Here is a 15355-nt window from a genome sequence, read left to right as displayed (position 1 = left end):
TAAGACATTTGCTCACATTTTGAAGATAAAATCTTCAGTTTTTGGTTCAGACTTCCTTCCTTTTCAAATTCTTTCCCTTTCCTCAGAGCCCCATTCACAGCTTCCCTTATAAAACATACAGATACTCCTGTCTCATTGTTTCTCAAAAATCTGGAAGAATCTTTAATTCTTTGTAATCCTCTAAGAATTGACAGTGACACTTTATAGATAGATACTCTGTAGTGTACTTGAATAGTAGGTGAAAGAAAGAAATCCATTTTTGTTGGTGTAGTAAAAACTGCCAAAAATAATTTAGAAGTGTGAGCTTGCTTCATGCATAAGATTTAGAGGCAGCGGAATTGTCTTTAAAACTCACAATGGAAGATACCTGATGGCCCAGAGAGGGGAGCAGCAACAAGCCAGTTCTTTTTTTCTTTATGGTGTTTCGGGACAGGGTTTCTCTGTATAGCTTTTGTGCCTTTCCTGGAACTTGCTCTGTAGACCAGGCTGGCCTCAAACTCACAGAGATCCGCCTGCCTCTGCCTCCCTCCCGAGTGCTGGGACTAAAGGCGTGCGCCACCAATGCCCGGCAATAAGCCAGTTCTTTAGCCTTCCAGAGGAGCCAGCCAAGGATGGAAGTGACCAACATTCAGATTTCTGCTGGTTTAGGTTCCTACCTGCACTTCAGGGTGTTTTTTGACCTGTTCATAGTTTTGTCTACTCATGTTAATCTCAGAGAAAGAAAGATCCTAAATTCTTTCAATTTGAGTGTGTTTACTGATCAAGAGTGGAGTTAAAAATATTTGTTATATAAAAATATTTATTATATAATAATATTATTTTATGTGTATGAGTGTTTTGCTTGTATGTATGTAAGGTACTGCCTACAACCTGGTGCCCTTGGAGACTAGAAGAGGGTACTGAGTTCCCTGGAAGTAGAATTATGGACAGTTTTAAACCATTATGTGAGTGCTAGGAACTAGACCTGTTTTTTCTGCAAGAGTAGCAAGTGCTCTTAACTACTGAGTTCTCAGAGTACAGTTGTTAATAGTAAATATAGTTAAGTTTTTGTTAGTGATTTAAATTGTGTTAAATGATTAAAGTATTTTAAGGTGAAATATGAGTATAAGGAAAATGTATATTTCACTTCAGGGGAAAAAACCCATCATGTGGTTTTTATATGATAATTTATATGTGAGATGGTGCTGTTTATTTCCGGGCATAACCCTTACTAAGAAAAGTTTGTTAACTCATACTTTGGAACCATTTTCAAGCTTCTTAGCCTTTAAAAATCAGTCTCTTCCTCCTTCCCTCACATTTCAGCAGGTAAAAAAATTAGGCAACAGGTAAAATAATTTTATAGTGAATTATCTACCAAATAGATTCTATAATTAAGTTGATGACACACACATCTTTTCATTTATCCATTATCTGAGTTTTCTTTAAGGAATGTTTCATTGGTGTCAGTTTTTAAAAGCATTTGTATGAGCTGGGTGTTGGCTTGTGTCATGACCCCAGCATTTGGGGGCAGGGGGGTGGGGGATGGATGGATGATCAGGAATTCAAAGCCACTTTAGACTAGTGAGTTTCAGGCCAGCTTGAGCTACATGGTGAGACCCTGTCTTTTTTTATGGGGGAGAGGGGCAATATTTATCTGTAAGGTAATCCATTAAGTATTTTTATTAAAATATTTTTGTTTGTTTGTTTTTTGAGACAGGGTCTGTCTGTAGCCCTGGCTGTCCTGGAAACTTGCTCTGTAGACCAGGCTGGCCTTGAACTCAGATCTGCCTGCCTCTGCATCCCAGAGCATGCCTCTCCACTCCCATCTTTATTAAAATATTTTTGTAGAGGCTGAATCAATTGTTGAAAACCAAAATGGATTTGTTGGATGATACCAACCACCCTCTCCTTCATTCAAGCAAAAACAAGTCTGTTTGGAAAGTAAATAAGTTTTTTTCTAAGTGTTTTTTTTAGTGGGGGGGGGGGGGTTGGGGAGGAGGGGCAGTTTCTGAGACAGGGTTTCTTTGTGTAACAGCCCTAGATGTCCTAGAACTCACCTTGTAGACCAGGCAGGCCTTGAACTCTCAGATCCGCCTATTTCTTCCTCTGGAGTACTGGAATTAAAGGTGTTCATCATTACAGCATGCTGAAAGTAACTGAGTTTTAAGTTTAAATTGTTCTTAAAATGACATTTACTTATTGTGTGCTTGTGTGTATGTGTAGGTCAGAGGAGACCATTCTCTCCTCTCCCACGCGGGTCCTGGAGATTGACCTCAGGTTGTCAGCTTGGCAGTAAGCACTTCACTGCGGAGCCGACTTTCTGATTTCATTAGTCTTTGCAGCTCACTAGTGTATTTGTCTGGTCAAATGCACCGCCCCTCACCATTTACCTGTCTCAGAGGACGGGAAAATGGACTTTTATTTACAACGTGGAAAATGTAGTAGCTACTTTGTATTTACCACTAGAGATCTCTAGCTTTTGAAAACTTGACAGCTTTGGGTGTAATTTGTCCTCGAAGATAAATTTTTGTACAACAGTGATACTGTTATGTTAAGGGAAAACTGAAGTTTTTCTTTGAGTTGAGAAATAGAATTGTTACTCTGCGTTGTAATTACTTAGCAAGCAGGAAATAAACCACAAGAGACTCTGACAAGGGAGTCCTACATAAAGAATGGTCTGGAAGCTCTACTGAAGAGGTGTGTGTGGAAAACATCTTTTCTTTTCTTTGACAGTGACTTATGTTGTGTTTGTGTGTGTACACTTGCGCTCACATACGGGCACACACTGTGTCAGGACGACTTGTGGGAGTCAGTTATCGTCTTCCACCATACTGCCTCTAAGAATCCAGCTCAGCCTGTCAGACTTGATGGCAAGTGCCCCTGCTTGCTGAGGCATCTTGCTAGTCTAGCATTTTTGTCTTTTAAGTGTTTCCCTGCATGTATGTATGTATACCACATGTGTGTCTAGTGCCCATGGAGGGTAGGCAAGGGCATTGGATCTCCTCGAATAGGAGTTATAGACAGTTGTGAGTCATCATGTTGGGAACTGAACCTGGGTCCTCTAGAGCAGCAAACACTCTAACTGCTGAGCCCCCGTAACTATTTTTTACATTATTTGTGTGTGTGTTCTTATGTGTAAATGATGTGTGTATGTGGGTGCATGTGTCTGTCATGACATACATATGAAGGTCAGAGAACAACTTTGGGGATTGGTTCTCCTTTTCCGTTGGAGTAGAGTCTCTCTTTGTTTCTGCCATGCTGCACACTCCACGCTGGCTAGCGGGCCTGGAGCGTCTGGGTGGGTCTCTTACCGTCACCTCCTCTCTTCTAGAAGTGCTGGGGTTGCAGGTGTGCCGCTGCAGTGGGCTGTTATGTGGGTTCTGGTTATTGAACATGGACTCTCAAGTTTGTGTGGCAGGAGGTTTTACCCACTGGCTTCCAAGCCTCTTTCAATGGATCATTTTTGTTCCGTTTTTTGTTTGTTTTAAAGACGAACTGGAGCTTTTTCTCTGTACATCAGGCTAGCCTCGAACTAACAGAGATCTTGCTGCTTCTTCCTCTTAAGTGCTGCGATAAAATAATGCACCATTTCATTTTAGCCTTTTCCATTTTATTTCTTCAATAGTAGTTTTATTTTATTTTAATTTTTTTGTTTTTTCAAGACATGGTTTCTCTGTAGCCCTGGCTGTCCTGGAACTCCCTCTGTAGACCAGGCTGGCCTTGAACTCAGAGATCTGCCTGCCTTTGTTTCCTGAGTGGTGGGATTAAAGGCATGTGTCCCTGCCCCTGCAGTAGTTTTATTTTCTAAATATATAGTTTTTAAAGATTTGTTGTTTTTTATCTGTGTGTTTCTATTCCTGAGTGAGTTTATGTATCACACATGCAGGTGCCCTCAGAGGCCAGAAGGCGCCCCCTGGAACTAAAGTTACATTCTGTTGTAGACTGACTAATGTGAGTGTTGGGAACTGAACCTGAGTCCTCTGGACCACTGAGCCAACACCTTTGTACACACGTTTTGGTTGGACTCTTAGGTTCCTTTAAAACAGAAGAAATAAGGTTTTCCACGTACTGCCTCTCCTCAGCTCTGCTGTGTTAAGAACATCCTCTCTCGCCTGTGTGTGCTGTGCAGCCCAGGGGCAGTCATTGCTGTTCTTCTTCACGTTCAGTCTGTCTGGCTTCCTCACTCTTGAACCAGACAGTGAACCCATGGTGTGTCAGTCCTCCATCACTGACAGAGCAGCTGAGAGAATCACCTTACGGGAGGACCTGACTTTTGCTTTGGTTTTGTGGGGTTTTTTTGGTTCACAGTTGTAGAGGTTTGCAGCTCATGTTTAACACGCTCGGTTTGTGTCGGCCTGTGGGAAGGGAGAACATTGTGGCAGCAAGGACATGGTTAAATCAGCTCCCTTCACCATGGCTAGAAAGCAGAGATTAGAAGAATGAGGAGGAGGGGGGCAGGGACAAGGTATACCTCAGAGACTCAGTTCCTTCAGTGAGGTCTTATCACCTCCCAGAATAGCCCATCATATTATGAAGACATGAGTGGGTTACTTTGTTGATAAGGTCAGAGCCCTCATAAACCAGTCCTTTCCCAACTACCTCTGAGTATTGCTGTGCTGAGGATCAAGCCTTTAACACAACCTTGGGGGTACATTCCAGATCCAAATTATAAATACAGCATAGTGGTTGAGAATCAGCCTGTGAGTGCATTGGTTCAGAGTCTAAACTTACGTTCTCAACCTTCCTAATCCTTTGGCCCTTTAATACATTCCCTCATGTCATGGTGACCCCACCATAAAATTATTTTCACTGCTACTTCTTAACTAATTTTGTTACTGTTGAGAATCATAATGTAAATATCTGTGTTTTCTGATGGTCTTAGGCAACCCTGTGAAAGGGTTGTTTGAACCACCCAGGGGTCACAACCCACAGGTTGAGAACCACTGCTTTAGACTCTATCCATACTTTTCACTACTGTGCAGCATTGAACTAGTTATCTAATATTTTTGTTCTTCATTAGTAAAATCTGGATCAGCAGCATTCATCTCCATCAGAGGATTATTGTAAAGATTTAAAATGAAGTATTTAGAGTAGGCCCCATTGTGTTTGCTGTTGTGGTCAGGACAGCCAAACAAGGACTCACTCTCAGTCCCTCTGCCATGTTTGCTATTGTCATCTCCTTTCTGTTGGGTCTGCTATTGGAGTTGTTCGTTATTCAGTAACAGTTTTTAGCTAGTTTGACCTTTCTGTAGTTAATGTTCTGTATGACAGCCTATGTTTAATAAGCTCTTTAAATGAGCTACTAACAGTTGTTTGGAAAGAGAGTAGACGTTTGGAGCATTCACCTTCTCAGAGTTCAGTGGCTGCTTACAATACTCAAGCATCCACCAAACCTTGGTAGTGTTTAACAGAATGTTCTGAGTTGGGAACAAGAAAATTAAAATACAGTTTTGATATCAAATGTGGAAGTGACTTCAATTTTTGGTTTAAAATAGGCTTCTGTGTGTGTCTGTGTGTCTGAATGTTAGACTTCTATAAAAGAAATAAAGAATGGAAAACTCCTTTATAGCAAACGGTAAGCCTTAAGTAATCTTTTATCTTACATGTCAAAGTATTTTTAGTTTAAAATACTTCCCTTTTTTTCACAGGACTCCCGGATCCATTTGCTAAGGTGGTAGTTGATGGTTCTGGGCAGTGCCATTCTACAGATACTGTGAAGAACACACTTGATCCAAAGTGGAATCAGCATTATGACCTGTAGGTGTAAATGATTAATTTGAAATGAAACACAGAATTAATGTAATATAATCTTTGAAAAGAAACATGGAAAATGTTTTCAGTTTGAATATATTTCAGTATTTTTCTTTCTTTTCTTTTTTCAAAATAATACTAAGGATTGAGCCTTGGGTCTCACATGGTAGGCAAGCACTCTACCCCTGAAGTGTCCCCCTCCCGCTTGATCCCCTTTATTACTTGTATGTATTTTATCTGATATAGGTCTCACTAAGTTGCTCAGGCTTCTTACTTCACCCTTCTAAATAGCTAGGGTTGCAGGCCTGCCAGTACCACAGGCTCCACGGTATGATTTGACATTTGTAGAAGAGGAACCAAACCCATTGGAAAAGTGCTTTGGATTATTGAGACACACACACACACACACACACACACACACACACACACACACACACACACTAAAAAGAAAGTAAACATGTTGAAGAAGTTACAGCTGTACTTAATGTAGGTTCAATTTACCTTTTCCTGAAGACTAGAGATGGTGACATCTTTTCACATGCTTGATGGGACTTATTTTATAGTTACTATTAACTGGCTACCTAGAGAGGTTATTTTATAGTTACTATTAGCTGAATAACTAGAGAGGTCTGTCTTAGATGTTTCAAGGGACAATGGAGGGGAAGAGATCAAATTTTTTATTTGGTTGGATAGACCTGTAAAGTGTAACAGTTATATTTTAGCCCAAGTCTTATCTGTATATATAATATTGTTTTCTCCTATAGAGAAATTTCTTATGTTAGAACCTCTTGAATTTTGTTTATAAATCTTATACTTGCTGGGGAAGTTGAAGTTCTAATAGAACAAAATAGATTTCTATTTAACTTTAAAGCTGGGTGTAGTGGTGTGTTCCTGTAGTACTATGTATTCAGGAGGATTACAAGTTCTCAGCCCCTCTGGACAACAGAGCAAGATCCCGTCTTAAAAAGCAAGACCTGTCTTAAAAACAGCAACAATGACAGCACCAAAATTGGTTAACTTGCAGCTTAAAAGAAGTCATTTTTCTTCTAGCCATGTGTATTAAATGACACGAGTTTTCCTTAAAATGAAGGCAGACACTGCCTAAATGCAATTTATAATTAGTTTCTGACCCTGAAAGATTCTGACAGAATGCTTTTGACTTGTAAAACTTAAGTACTTATAGTTATTTTTAGTAATTCAGTTATTTTCAGAAGGCCTGTACTTAGGAAATTGTTATAGTTTAGAATTTCAGATGTATTTGTATCATGGTATGCATAAAGAATATGTATTGTACCAAGTAGAGTTCCTTAGGCCAGTAGTGAGCTATCCCGAGGCCTCAGGAGTCAATTTGTTAGAATAGCTGCAAGCCAGTTAGGAAACATTGATAATTTTTTAAATGCTTGTTTTTGAGTGTTACTTGTTGCTATGTGATATAACATGCAGTAGTTACATACCAGTATATATCTGGTAGATGTATTTGAAAATTGATACATGCATACTAAATGATAGTTTAGAATATCTCATTGTAAAGAATAGACCCAATACAAATTAGCTTAATTTTAGAGCCAGGTTTGATGGCCCACACCTGTAATCTACCACTTGAGAGGCAGGCAGGTTAAAGGCTAGCCTGGGCTAACCATCAACAACAAAACAAAGGCCTGGGAATGTAACCTAGTTGGTAGAATACTTGCCAAGCATGCATGAAGCCCTGGGTTTGATCCCCAGCACTACATAAAATTGGTTGTGGTGACACATGCCTGTAATCCCAGCACTGGAGAGGTCAAAGCAAGATCAGAAGTTCAAGGTCATCCTAGTCCACATAGTTTAAAGCCAGGCTGGGCTGCATGAGCCTATCCCTCAAAACAATAACAACAAAAGCAAAGGACTTGCGTGATAAAAGTTTCAGGAATGCATTCTTTAGATACAACTGGATCCAAGGCTCAAGTGAATCTTCCATGTTCCTTGTTTTTATTTTATTGAATGATAGTGTAAGATCAAGGTTGCTGGACCAAAAATTTGACCTCTTAGAATCACTGAAAGAAAGTTAGGTTCTACTCACACGTTATTAACCATGTTTTTGCATGACTTGATGCCATGTTAATAATTGGCCGTTATAAAGCTTTTACATACTTGCAGGCATATGCACAGACAAGAACAGTAACGCTTTTCCCTGCTCTGCTTGTCTGCAGGCAGTGAAGTGAAACCTACAAGAGTCCTGCTCGCTCAAGGCCTGCATATAGGAAAGAAGCAGGGGAAAAGCGTTACAAACAGCTTTTGTTCTGCAGCATTTAAAAATCTAACAGGTAGGTCAGATTTTTGGTCTATCAGCCTTGACAGTGCCTCTTGAAGGTGAACTAAGTATCTAAGTTAATGATGCAAATATATCTAAAATGGGATGGTGATAAAAGCTCTCTTAGGATTTTTAACCTGATAAATAATCATTATAAAATGCCTTAGTGCTATGAAATAGTAGCTACTAATTTTTATGTTCTTTTCTTTTTTTCTTTTGGCTGTGCTGGGAATCAAACCCTGGGTGTTGCACTTGCTAGGCGAGTGCTCTCTCTACATCTGAGTGACATTCCCAAACCCTAAAATAACCATTTTTTCTAAAAAAAAAAAAAAAAAAAAAAGTTGCCCAACCTGAGATTGAAAAAAAGGGGATTATATTAAAAATTATTTTAAATATTTTTAAAATTAAGTTTAGTACTTTGGATTGATTGAATTCAAGACAGTTTGCTTCTTTTAGCTGCATTCTGAAATATACTTACAACTTCAAGATACTAAAAAGTTCAATGTTATACTACTTAGAACTAGCAAGTCATTCATGTAGCTGCTTTGTCTTCCAGGTATATCGGAAAGTCTGACTCAGTCACCATCAGTGTGTGGAATCATAAGAAGATCCATAAGAAGCAAGGGGCTGGCTTTCTCGGTTGTGTCCGCCTTCTTTCCAATGCCATCAACCGCCTCAAAGACACTGGTTGTGAGTAATTCTTTTTTTAATTAGAAAATGTCTGTGGGAACTCTTATGTAGTAAGTGTCCAAAAACTTAAGTTCCCATATATATCTGACATACTGATAAAAATTCCTGGTCTATATTTATTTAATGGACACAGTAATTGAAACATTTGGGGCTGGCAAAATGGTTTGGTGGGTACCAACCACCAAGGCTGATAGCTCACTCTTGCTCTTTTTCTCTTTCTTTCTCCCTCTCCCTCTCCCTCTCCCTCTCCCTCTCCCTATCTCCACCCTCTCTCCCTCTCCCTCTCCCTCTCCCTCTCCCTATCTCCTCCCTTTCTCCCTCTCCCTATCTCCTCCCTCCCTCTTCCTTTTCTCTTTCTTCTCCAACCCACACTAGATAAGAACTTAAATGTAATATTTTTTTTTCAAAAATGAAACATTGTAAGGTGAATCAGAGATGATGCTTAGCTTCCAGTGAATTTGTGTTATTCCAAAGTGATAGATAGTTGGGGCTTGTCTCAGACCAGATGAAGGCAGCAGCTCTTATCCTTAAACCAAGAACCCTTTCCTGCATAAATGGAGCTAAATGGAAAGACCCATGGCAGCACAGAATACTGAGAACAAAGGACGGTTGAGTCCTGACCTTTAGACCAGGAATTGCACCATCTCTTTAAGACTCAGGAAACGTTGAGGAAGAGGGAGAGAATAAATGTATGAGGCACAGGACAGGGGAGGGGCTCCAAAATGCCAGCTGCTGAGCACAGCCTGGCACAGTGGCCATGAACCACAACAGCTGTGTGTGCTGGCACTGGGGGCACAGAGGTCCAGCACTTCTGACATTCAGCTGTGGAGACGCATGGGGCCAACCATGAGTCTCTTTGGCAGCTAACAGATCCTGGGAGAGAAGGAAGAATAGTAAGTACTCAGTGATGTACACTGGTGAACTCACCAGGTTCTCATGGTTAGCTACAAACTTGGAGTTACCAGACAGCCTTAGTTAAACTATGTGAGACACTTTAAAAAACAACAAAGCAAAACAAAGCCACAGAGTTGGCAAATTGGCGAAAGAGATTTGTAGTGAAGAGAGGTGGAGGGATGTAGAGGTGGGTAGGAAATAGGAAAGTGACCAGAATATATCACGTACATATATGCAGTTGTAAAAGAACAAGTTTAGTAATAAAAAAGAGAGAGAAGTGATTGATATCCAGAAGGTTAGAAAGAAAGGTGTCAATATACATGCCTTTAATTTTTTTTTTTTTAAGCACCTAGTTTTGGTGAGTTTTTGAAATGGAGTGAGAATTTTTATTTAGGTGATTGGAAGCAGTTAGGTGGCAATTAAAGAACAATTATTAGTAGATTAAAAAGGTAGAGTATATAAAACTACTGTGATAAAACTTTAAAAAAGCCATTTTTAGAATCAAATAGTTATATTAACTACTTGACTATAGTCTGTTTCTCACCATCCTGCATATTAAAAAACAAAGATATTAGAAATTATTTCTACAGTGGATTGATAAATTGACTTACCATATCTATTTCATGTAACCCAGTGACAAAGAGTCTTTTGTAGGGGTTGTATAAAGTGAGGACATGGCCACTCCTAAGGTATGGTTGAGGGGGAAGTTTTTATTGTAGATATGAGGGAGAGCACAGCCAGAGGCATCTGGAAGAGTCCAGATCAGGGAGGGAAAGTAGGAGACTAAACATGCCTAGCAGTGTAGACCATGAGCGGGAAGAGGAGTTGGCAGGCAATCGTGGAGGACTCTAAGAGAGGAAGACAAAAGAGAGGAAGAGAACCAAGAGGGCCTGTGGCCAAAATGGCAGTTGTGTAGGAAGGAGAAGCTGGGGGAAGGGAATCCCATGAGCTGAGAAGTTTAGGGTAAGGGGTGTGGTTCGAAGAGCTGAGGAGAGTCTGTAAACAGGTATTTGCGGTGTTGAGAGAGCCTGGAGGCCGGCATGTGCATTGGTATGCTAATAGGCACCACAGTTAGCCTTTCGTCTGGTTCCTTTTGGACCTGACAAGGGTGTCTTTCCATTAAGACATAGTTGGAAATACCCTTTTCAGTAGATGTTTTGTTTGTATGTTTCTATAGAATTTTTCTATATAATAAAAAAAAAATTACCAGTTACTATCTAGGATGCCTGAGCTAATAAAGAAACTCAAATGAATTTTATCTAAGGAAATTAGTTAACAAAACCACTGTAAGTTTAGTTTTGAATGCTAGATGTATTAAGAGATGATTTTTTAAATGTTAATGTGTTCCAATGATATATATAAATATTGGCCTGTTGGAGAAGAGGGAGATGACTGAGTTGCAGGTTCTGAATCAGAGGAACTCAAGCTATTAAGTAACTGAGAAAATCTTAGCTCCCAGGTTGGCAGGGTAATGAGCAATAGGAGAGAAGTGCTGGGTTGACAAAGTTCTCTATGTGGATGCAAACTGTTACACTGTCCAGTTAGCCGGAAGACTTTGTTAGCATTCAGATCTGCCCCTTGGGGGCCCGGCCAGTAAGCGGGCAGTGCCTTGGCCCACCCAGCGCCCCGACAACATCATTCCTACCTGTAAAGTCCCCTTTAAGAGAAAATCCCTCCCCCTTCTCCCTCCTGCTCCCTCCTCCTCCCTTCTTCCCTTCTCCCTCTCTCGCCCTGTCTCCCTCTCTCGCCCTGTCTCCCTCTCTCTCCCTGTCTCCCTCTTCCCCTTCCCCCTCTCCCCTTTCCTCTCCCCTCTCTCCTGTCTCTCTCTCCCAGTCCCCCCCCCTCTCCTCTTCCCAGGATGTCCTGTCTGCACCTCCATTCTTCCCTCTCCCTCTCTCTCTCTTTCCCTCTCCCTTCCTCTCTTCTTTCCTCTCTTCCCAGGAGGTTGTCTGCTCCTTCCCCTTCCTGTTTCTCCTCTCCTTCTCTCCTCAGCCCCCACCTGCTTTCTCTCTGAAAGGATGAACAGCCCTGGTTGGTAGGCGGAAAAATCCTGGGCCATGGCTACCAGAGTTAGAATGGGCTTTATTAGAAAGAAGAGGGGATAGGAGGGGGAAGCCAGGCCTGGTGAAGGGAACAGAGCGGGAACAGAGAGGAAACACAGGGAGATAGGGGTGGGGGTCCTGGCCAGCTTTTTAAGGTGGAGTCTGCATGACCCCACAGCGGTACACAGTCGTCCTCGCCCCCTGATGATGTAAGACGTTAGACCTGGAAGAGTGAGAGCAGGATCCCAACATTCCAGACTTTTGCTTATTATAAAAAAACAAGTAAATAGGAATAGGGGCGTCGTTTCTCCCAGAAAAACTGCTTCCAGCTGACTTGGGCATCGGTTGGCCCTAGGGAAGGGGGGGGTCTTCTGAGGTAGACAGGTGTTCTGGGATGGTGGGCTGTCCTGCTACCCTGGAGCTGTCCATTCGTCTTGGCTTGGCACTCTGGCTGCTTTTGTGTCTGACAGGATGCTGGTGAGACAGAAAAAGCCTGAAGTAGATCTGACCTGTTCAGATGGATTTAAGCTGGTTTCTGGAGCTTGGGGAAAATTTTGAACATGTTAAGAAGCAGCCATGAGAAAATTAGTGACCATTTGTGGTGTTTAGTACTCTGCTTATATTGGTTAGTGTTAATGGGAGAGACAGAGAGATTGGAACATGTTAAGCTTCATCAGAGACAAATTGTTTAAGGTACCTGTTTCCTTTACTAGTTTAGCATCCAGGAGACAGGTGACCAATTTTTGAGAGCATTTAACAGTAATAGATGTTTATATTAAAGTCTGTTTTTGCAGAGCCCAGACATTTTTGGGTCCGGGGGTGTAAATACCTTTTAGCTATTACAGTTTCTTACTTGATGATCTCTGGAGTCCAGTTCTGTGGTGGTCCTGTACCATTAGCTGACAGTGAGTTAGAAGAGAAACTGGGAAGAGAAAAGCTTGTGGTGCAGGAGAACTTCTTTCTTGGAATTAGGGACAAGGCAGAGATCAGGGCCCTGTCTGTGTGCACGAGGAGGAGAAGCACAGGCGGGTGGGTCTGGAGCGAGGCACATGGAGGGAGCAATGAAATGAAAGCTCCTATCGTAGCTGGAAATCTTTTCCCATTAAGTAACCCTGAAAGTGCAATTAAATCTGGTGAGGTGGGTAAGGCTACCTCCCTACCCCGACAATAGGGAAACGAGGAGTGGTGACATCCCAAAACTCCCAGGACTGGGTCAGTGGCTCCAGTGTCCAGAAGGAAAGAAACAGATCACTTCCATGCTGCTTTCTGGGTTCCCTGTGTGAGATGGGATTGACCGGGGCAGGACCAGGGCAGCTTCAGTCCTCACTGAAAGCCAAGCCTACAAAGTCAGCTGCTGTGGGATGTTAATGTATGTCCTGTGGGAGCCCTTCTTGGGTTCCTTGTGGCGTTACCCAGCAGGTTTGCATAGAGGATGATTAGGACCATGGGCCTGAGTGCAGGTGTCTGAGATGGTCTGCACTTGGCTGTACTGGGGGATGGTCTGTATGTCAAGTTGCTTTGATTGGTCAATAAATAAAACCTGATTGGTCGTGGCTGGGCAGGAAGTGTAGGCGGGACTAACAGGGAGGAGAAATAAAAGAACAGGAAGGCAGAAGGAGACGCTGCCAGCCACTGCCAGGACAAGCAGCATGTGAAGATGCTGGTAAGCCACAAGCCGCGTGGCAAGGTATAGATTTGTAGAAATGCGTTACTTTAAGATATAGGAACAGTTAACAGGAGGCCTGCCACGGCCATACAGTTTGTAAGCAATATAAGTCTCTGTGTTTGCTTGGTTGGGTCTGAGCGGCTGTGGGACTGGCGGGTGACAGAGATTTGTCCTGACTGTGGGCAAGGCAGGAAAACTCTAGCTACAGTCAGCCAGAGGGTAGTCTTTATCTGGCGTTCCTATGCCGCTCGCTAGGTGCATTAGGACAGTCAGCTGACCAGTGACCCTTTTGACAACATTTTGGGCAAGGCCCCACTGGTGCCCCCCATGGGGCGGTGGTGCAAGCCCCGGGCCCAATGGCCGTCTTTCCCACACTTGAAACAGGGACCTGGCAGCCTTCAGGGGCCATTGTGTGTCAGTACTTTGCAATTTTGTCCTCGGGCTTTTTATCTGTTCCCTGGTACACCTTGAATGCCACAGATGACACTTTCCTCTGTGGGGTCAGGAGCCTTGTTCTCCAGATGCTTAAGTTTTAGTCAGGGAGGTCTGGGGAACAAGAGACAGATTTTACTCCGTGTCTTGAATTTTTTTTCCTTGATGTTTGTCCAATACTGGAAAGTAGAAGTCAGATAGACAGAAGTGGTTGCACGTGGCAGAGAAAACATCAGAAATGGGGAGGGAGAAGGGTTCAGAGCTTTAGCAGAAAGCTTGGGGATAAAGTAACTCTTTTCATTTGCCTGTTCACTGGCAGAAGTTCTCACGAAGTTATTAAATGGCCAAATTTACTGGTATCTGCCAAATTTACTGGTATCTGCCCATTTGTCCCATGGCTGCAGCCGAGAGAGAAAAATAAAAAATTAAAATAACAAACTGGGATCCTAGGCTATCTCAAGTGTCCCAGAGGTAAAGGAAGGATGTATGAATCAGCACAAGTTACCAACTGTCCTCAGAGTATGAGTAAGGGCTGGGAGCGTACGTAGCATGTGGACCACTCTGTGGACCACTTGGTGGTCCAACAGCATCCTATAATTGGTCAAGATAGAATGTGTCCTTGCCAGCGCAGCCTGAAGACCACCCTGGGAGGTCTGGCGCAGAATATAGGTCAGACTGCAGAGCTGGGGGAAGGGACTCACCAGTTGCACTTGTGGAGACACGCGGCAGCGGGAGCCCAGGCCACAACTGGGACACAGCGGGACATGGCTGCAGTGGCAGTCCCATGAGCACAGTCCAGTCCTGCTGCAGTACTGCGGTGGCGGGCAGGGTTGCAGGCCCTCAGTATAGAGTTTCCACAGCATTCAGCCCCAGAAGCTGAATGCGTAGAACTTCTATCCGAGATCCATGGCGCCAATGAAAGGACGAACGGCACTGGTTGTTTGGCGGAAAAGTCCTGGGCCATGACTTCCAGAGTTAGAATGGGTTTTATTAGAAAGAAGAGGGGATAGGAGGGGGAAGCCAGGCCGGGCGGAGGGAACAGAGAGGAAACACGGGGAGATAGGGGTGGGGATCCGTATCTTTATCCGCATCTGATAGCTTTTTAAGGCAGAGACTGCGTGACCACGCAGCAGTATTCCGTCGTCTGCGCCCCCCCCCCCCCCATGATGTAAAAACGTTAGCCCCGGAAGAGTGAGAGCAGGATCTACCACTCTCTTCCCCCGTCCCTTTCCCTTCCCTTAATAAAACTGCACTGAGTGCCACCTGCACAGTAGGTCTTTCCTGGTGGCTCCCACCACTCTCTCCTCTGTTTTACAAAAGACTTAAAATTTATGAACCAGGCCAACGTGCTGTTGGGAACATTGTGCCTTCTAACTTTGCGGGCAGGCCAGTGTTGTATTTACTTTATAGATGAGGCATCTGAAAAGGCTGTCCAGGGAATGATTACCTCAAGCCTAGAGCTTACAGGTTTTTTCCTCCTTGGCTTCTTGCTGATACTTATTTTGTGTATCTTTTGGAATGATTATATTAAAAAAACAAAAACAAAAACAGGTAACATTATTCAGGACATGCCAGGTACTATACTGAGAGTTTTATATAATAATCTGATTT

General features: G+C 42.7%; 1 protein-coding gene across 1 annotated transcript in view; it reads left to right on the top strand.

Moving 5' to 3' along the window:
• The window catches only part of Smurf2 (SMAD specific E3 ubiquitin protein ligase 2), a 110907-nt gene that overhangs the window by 50170 nt on the left and 45382 nt on the right, over positions 1 to 15355 (top strand). Inside the window, exons 3-4 of the mRNA XM_006970491.4 lie at positions 5628 to 5736; positions 8577 to 8710. Coding sequence (XP_006970553.1) covers positions 5628 to 5736; positions 8577 to 8710 — 243 coding nt within the window. The remainder of the gene's footprint in view (positions 1 to 5627; positions 5737 to 8576; positions 8711 to 15355) is intronic.

This window comes from Peromyscus maniculatus, chromosome 8 (assembly GCF_049852395.1).
Source record: "Peromyscus maniculatus bairdii isolate BWxNUB_F1_BW_parent chromosome 8, HU_Pman_BW_mat_3.1, whole genome shotgun sequence".
Lineage (NCBI taxonomy): Eukaryota > Metazoa > Chordata > Mammalia > Rodentia > Cricetidae > Peromyscus > Peromyscus maniculatus.
This window is presented reverse-complemented; position numbering and strand designations above follow the sequence as displayed.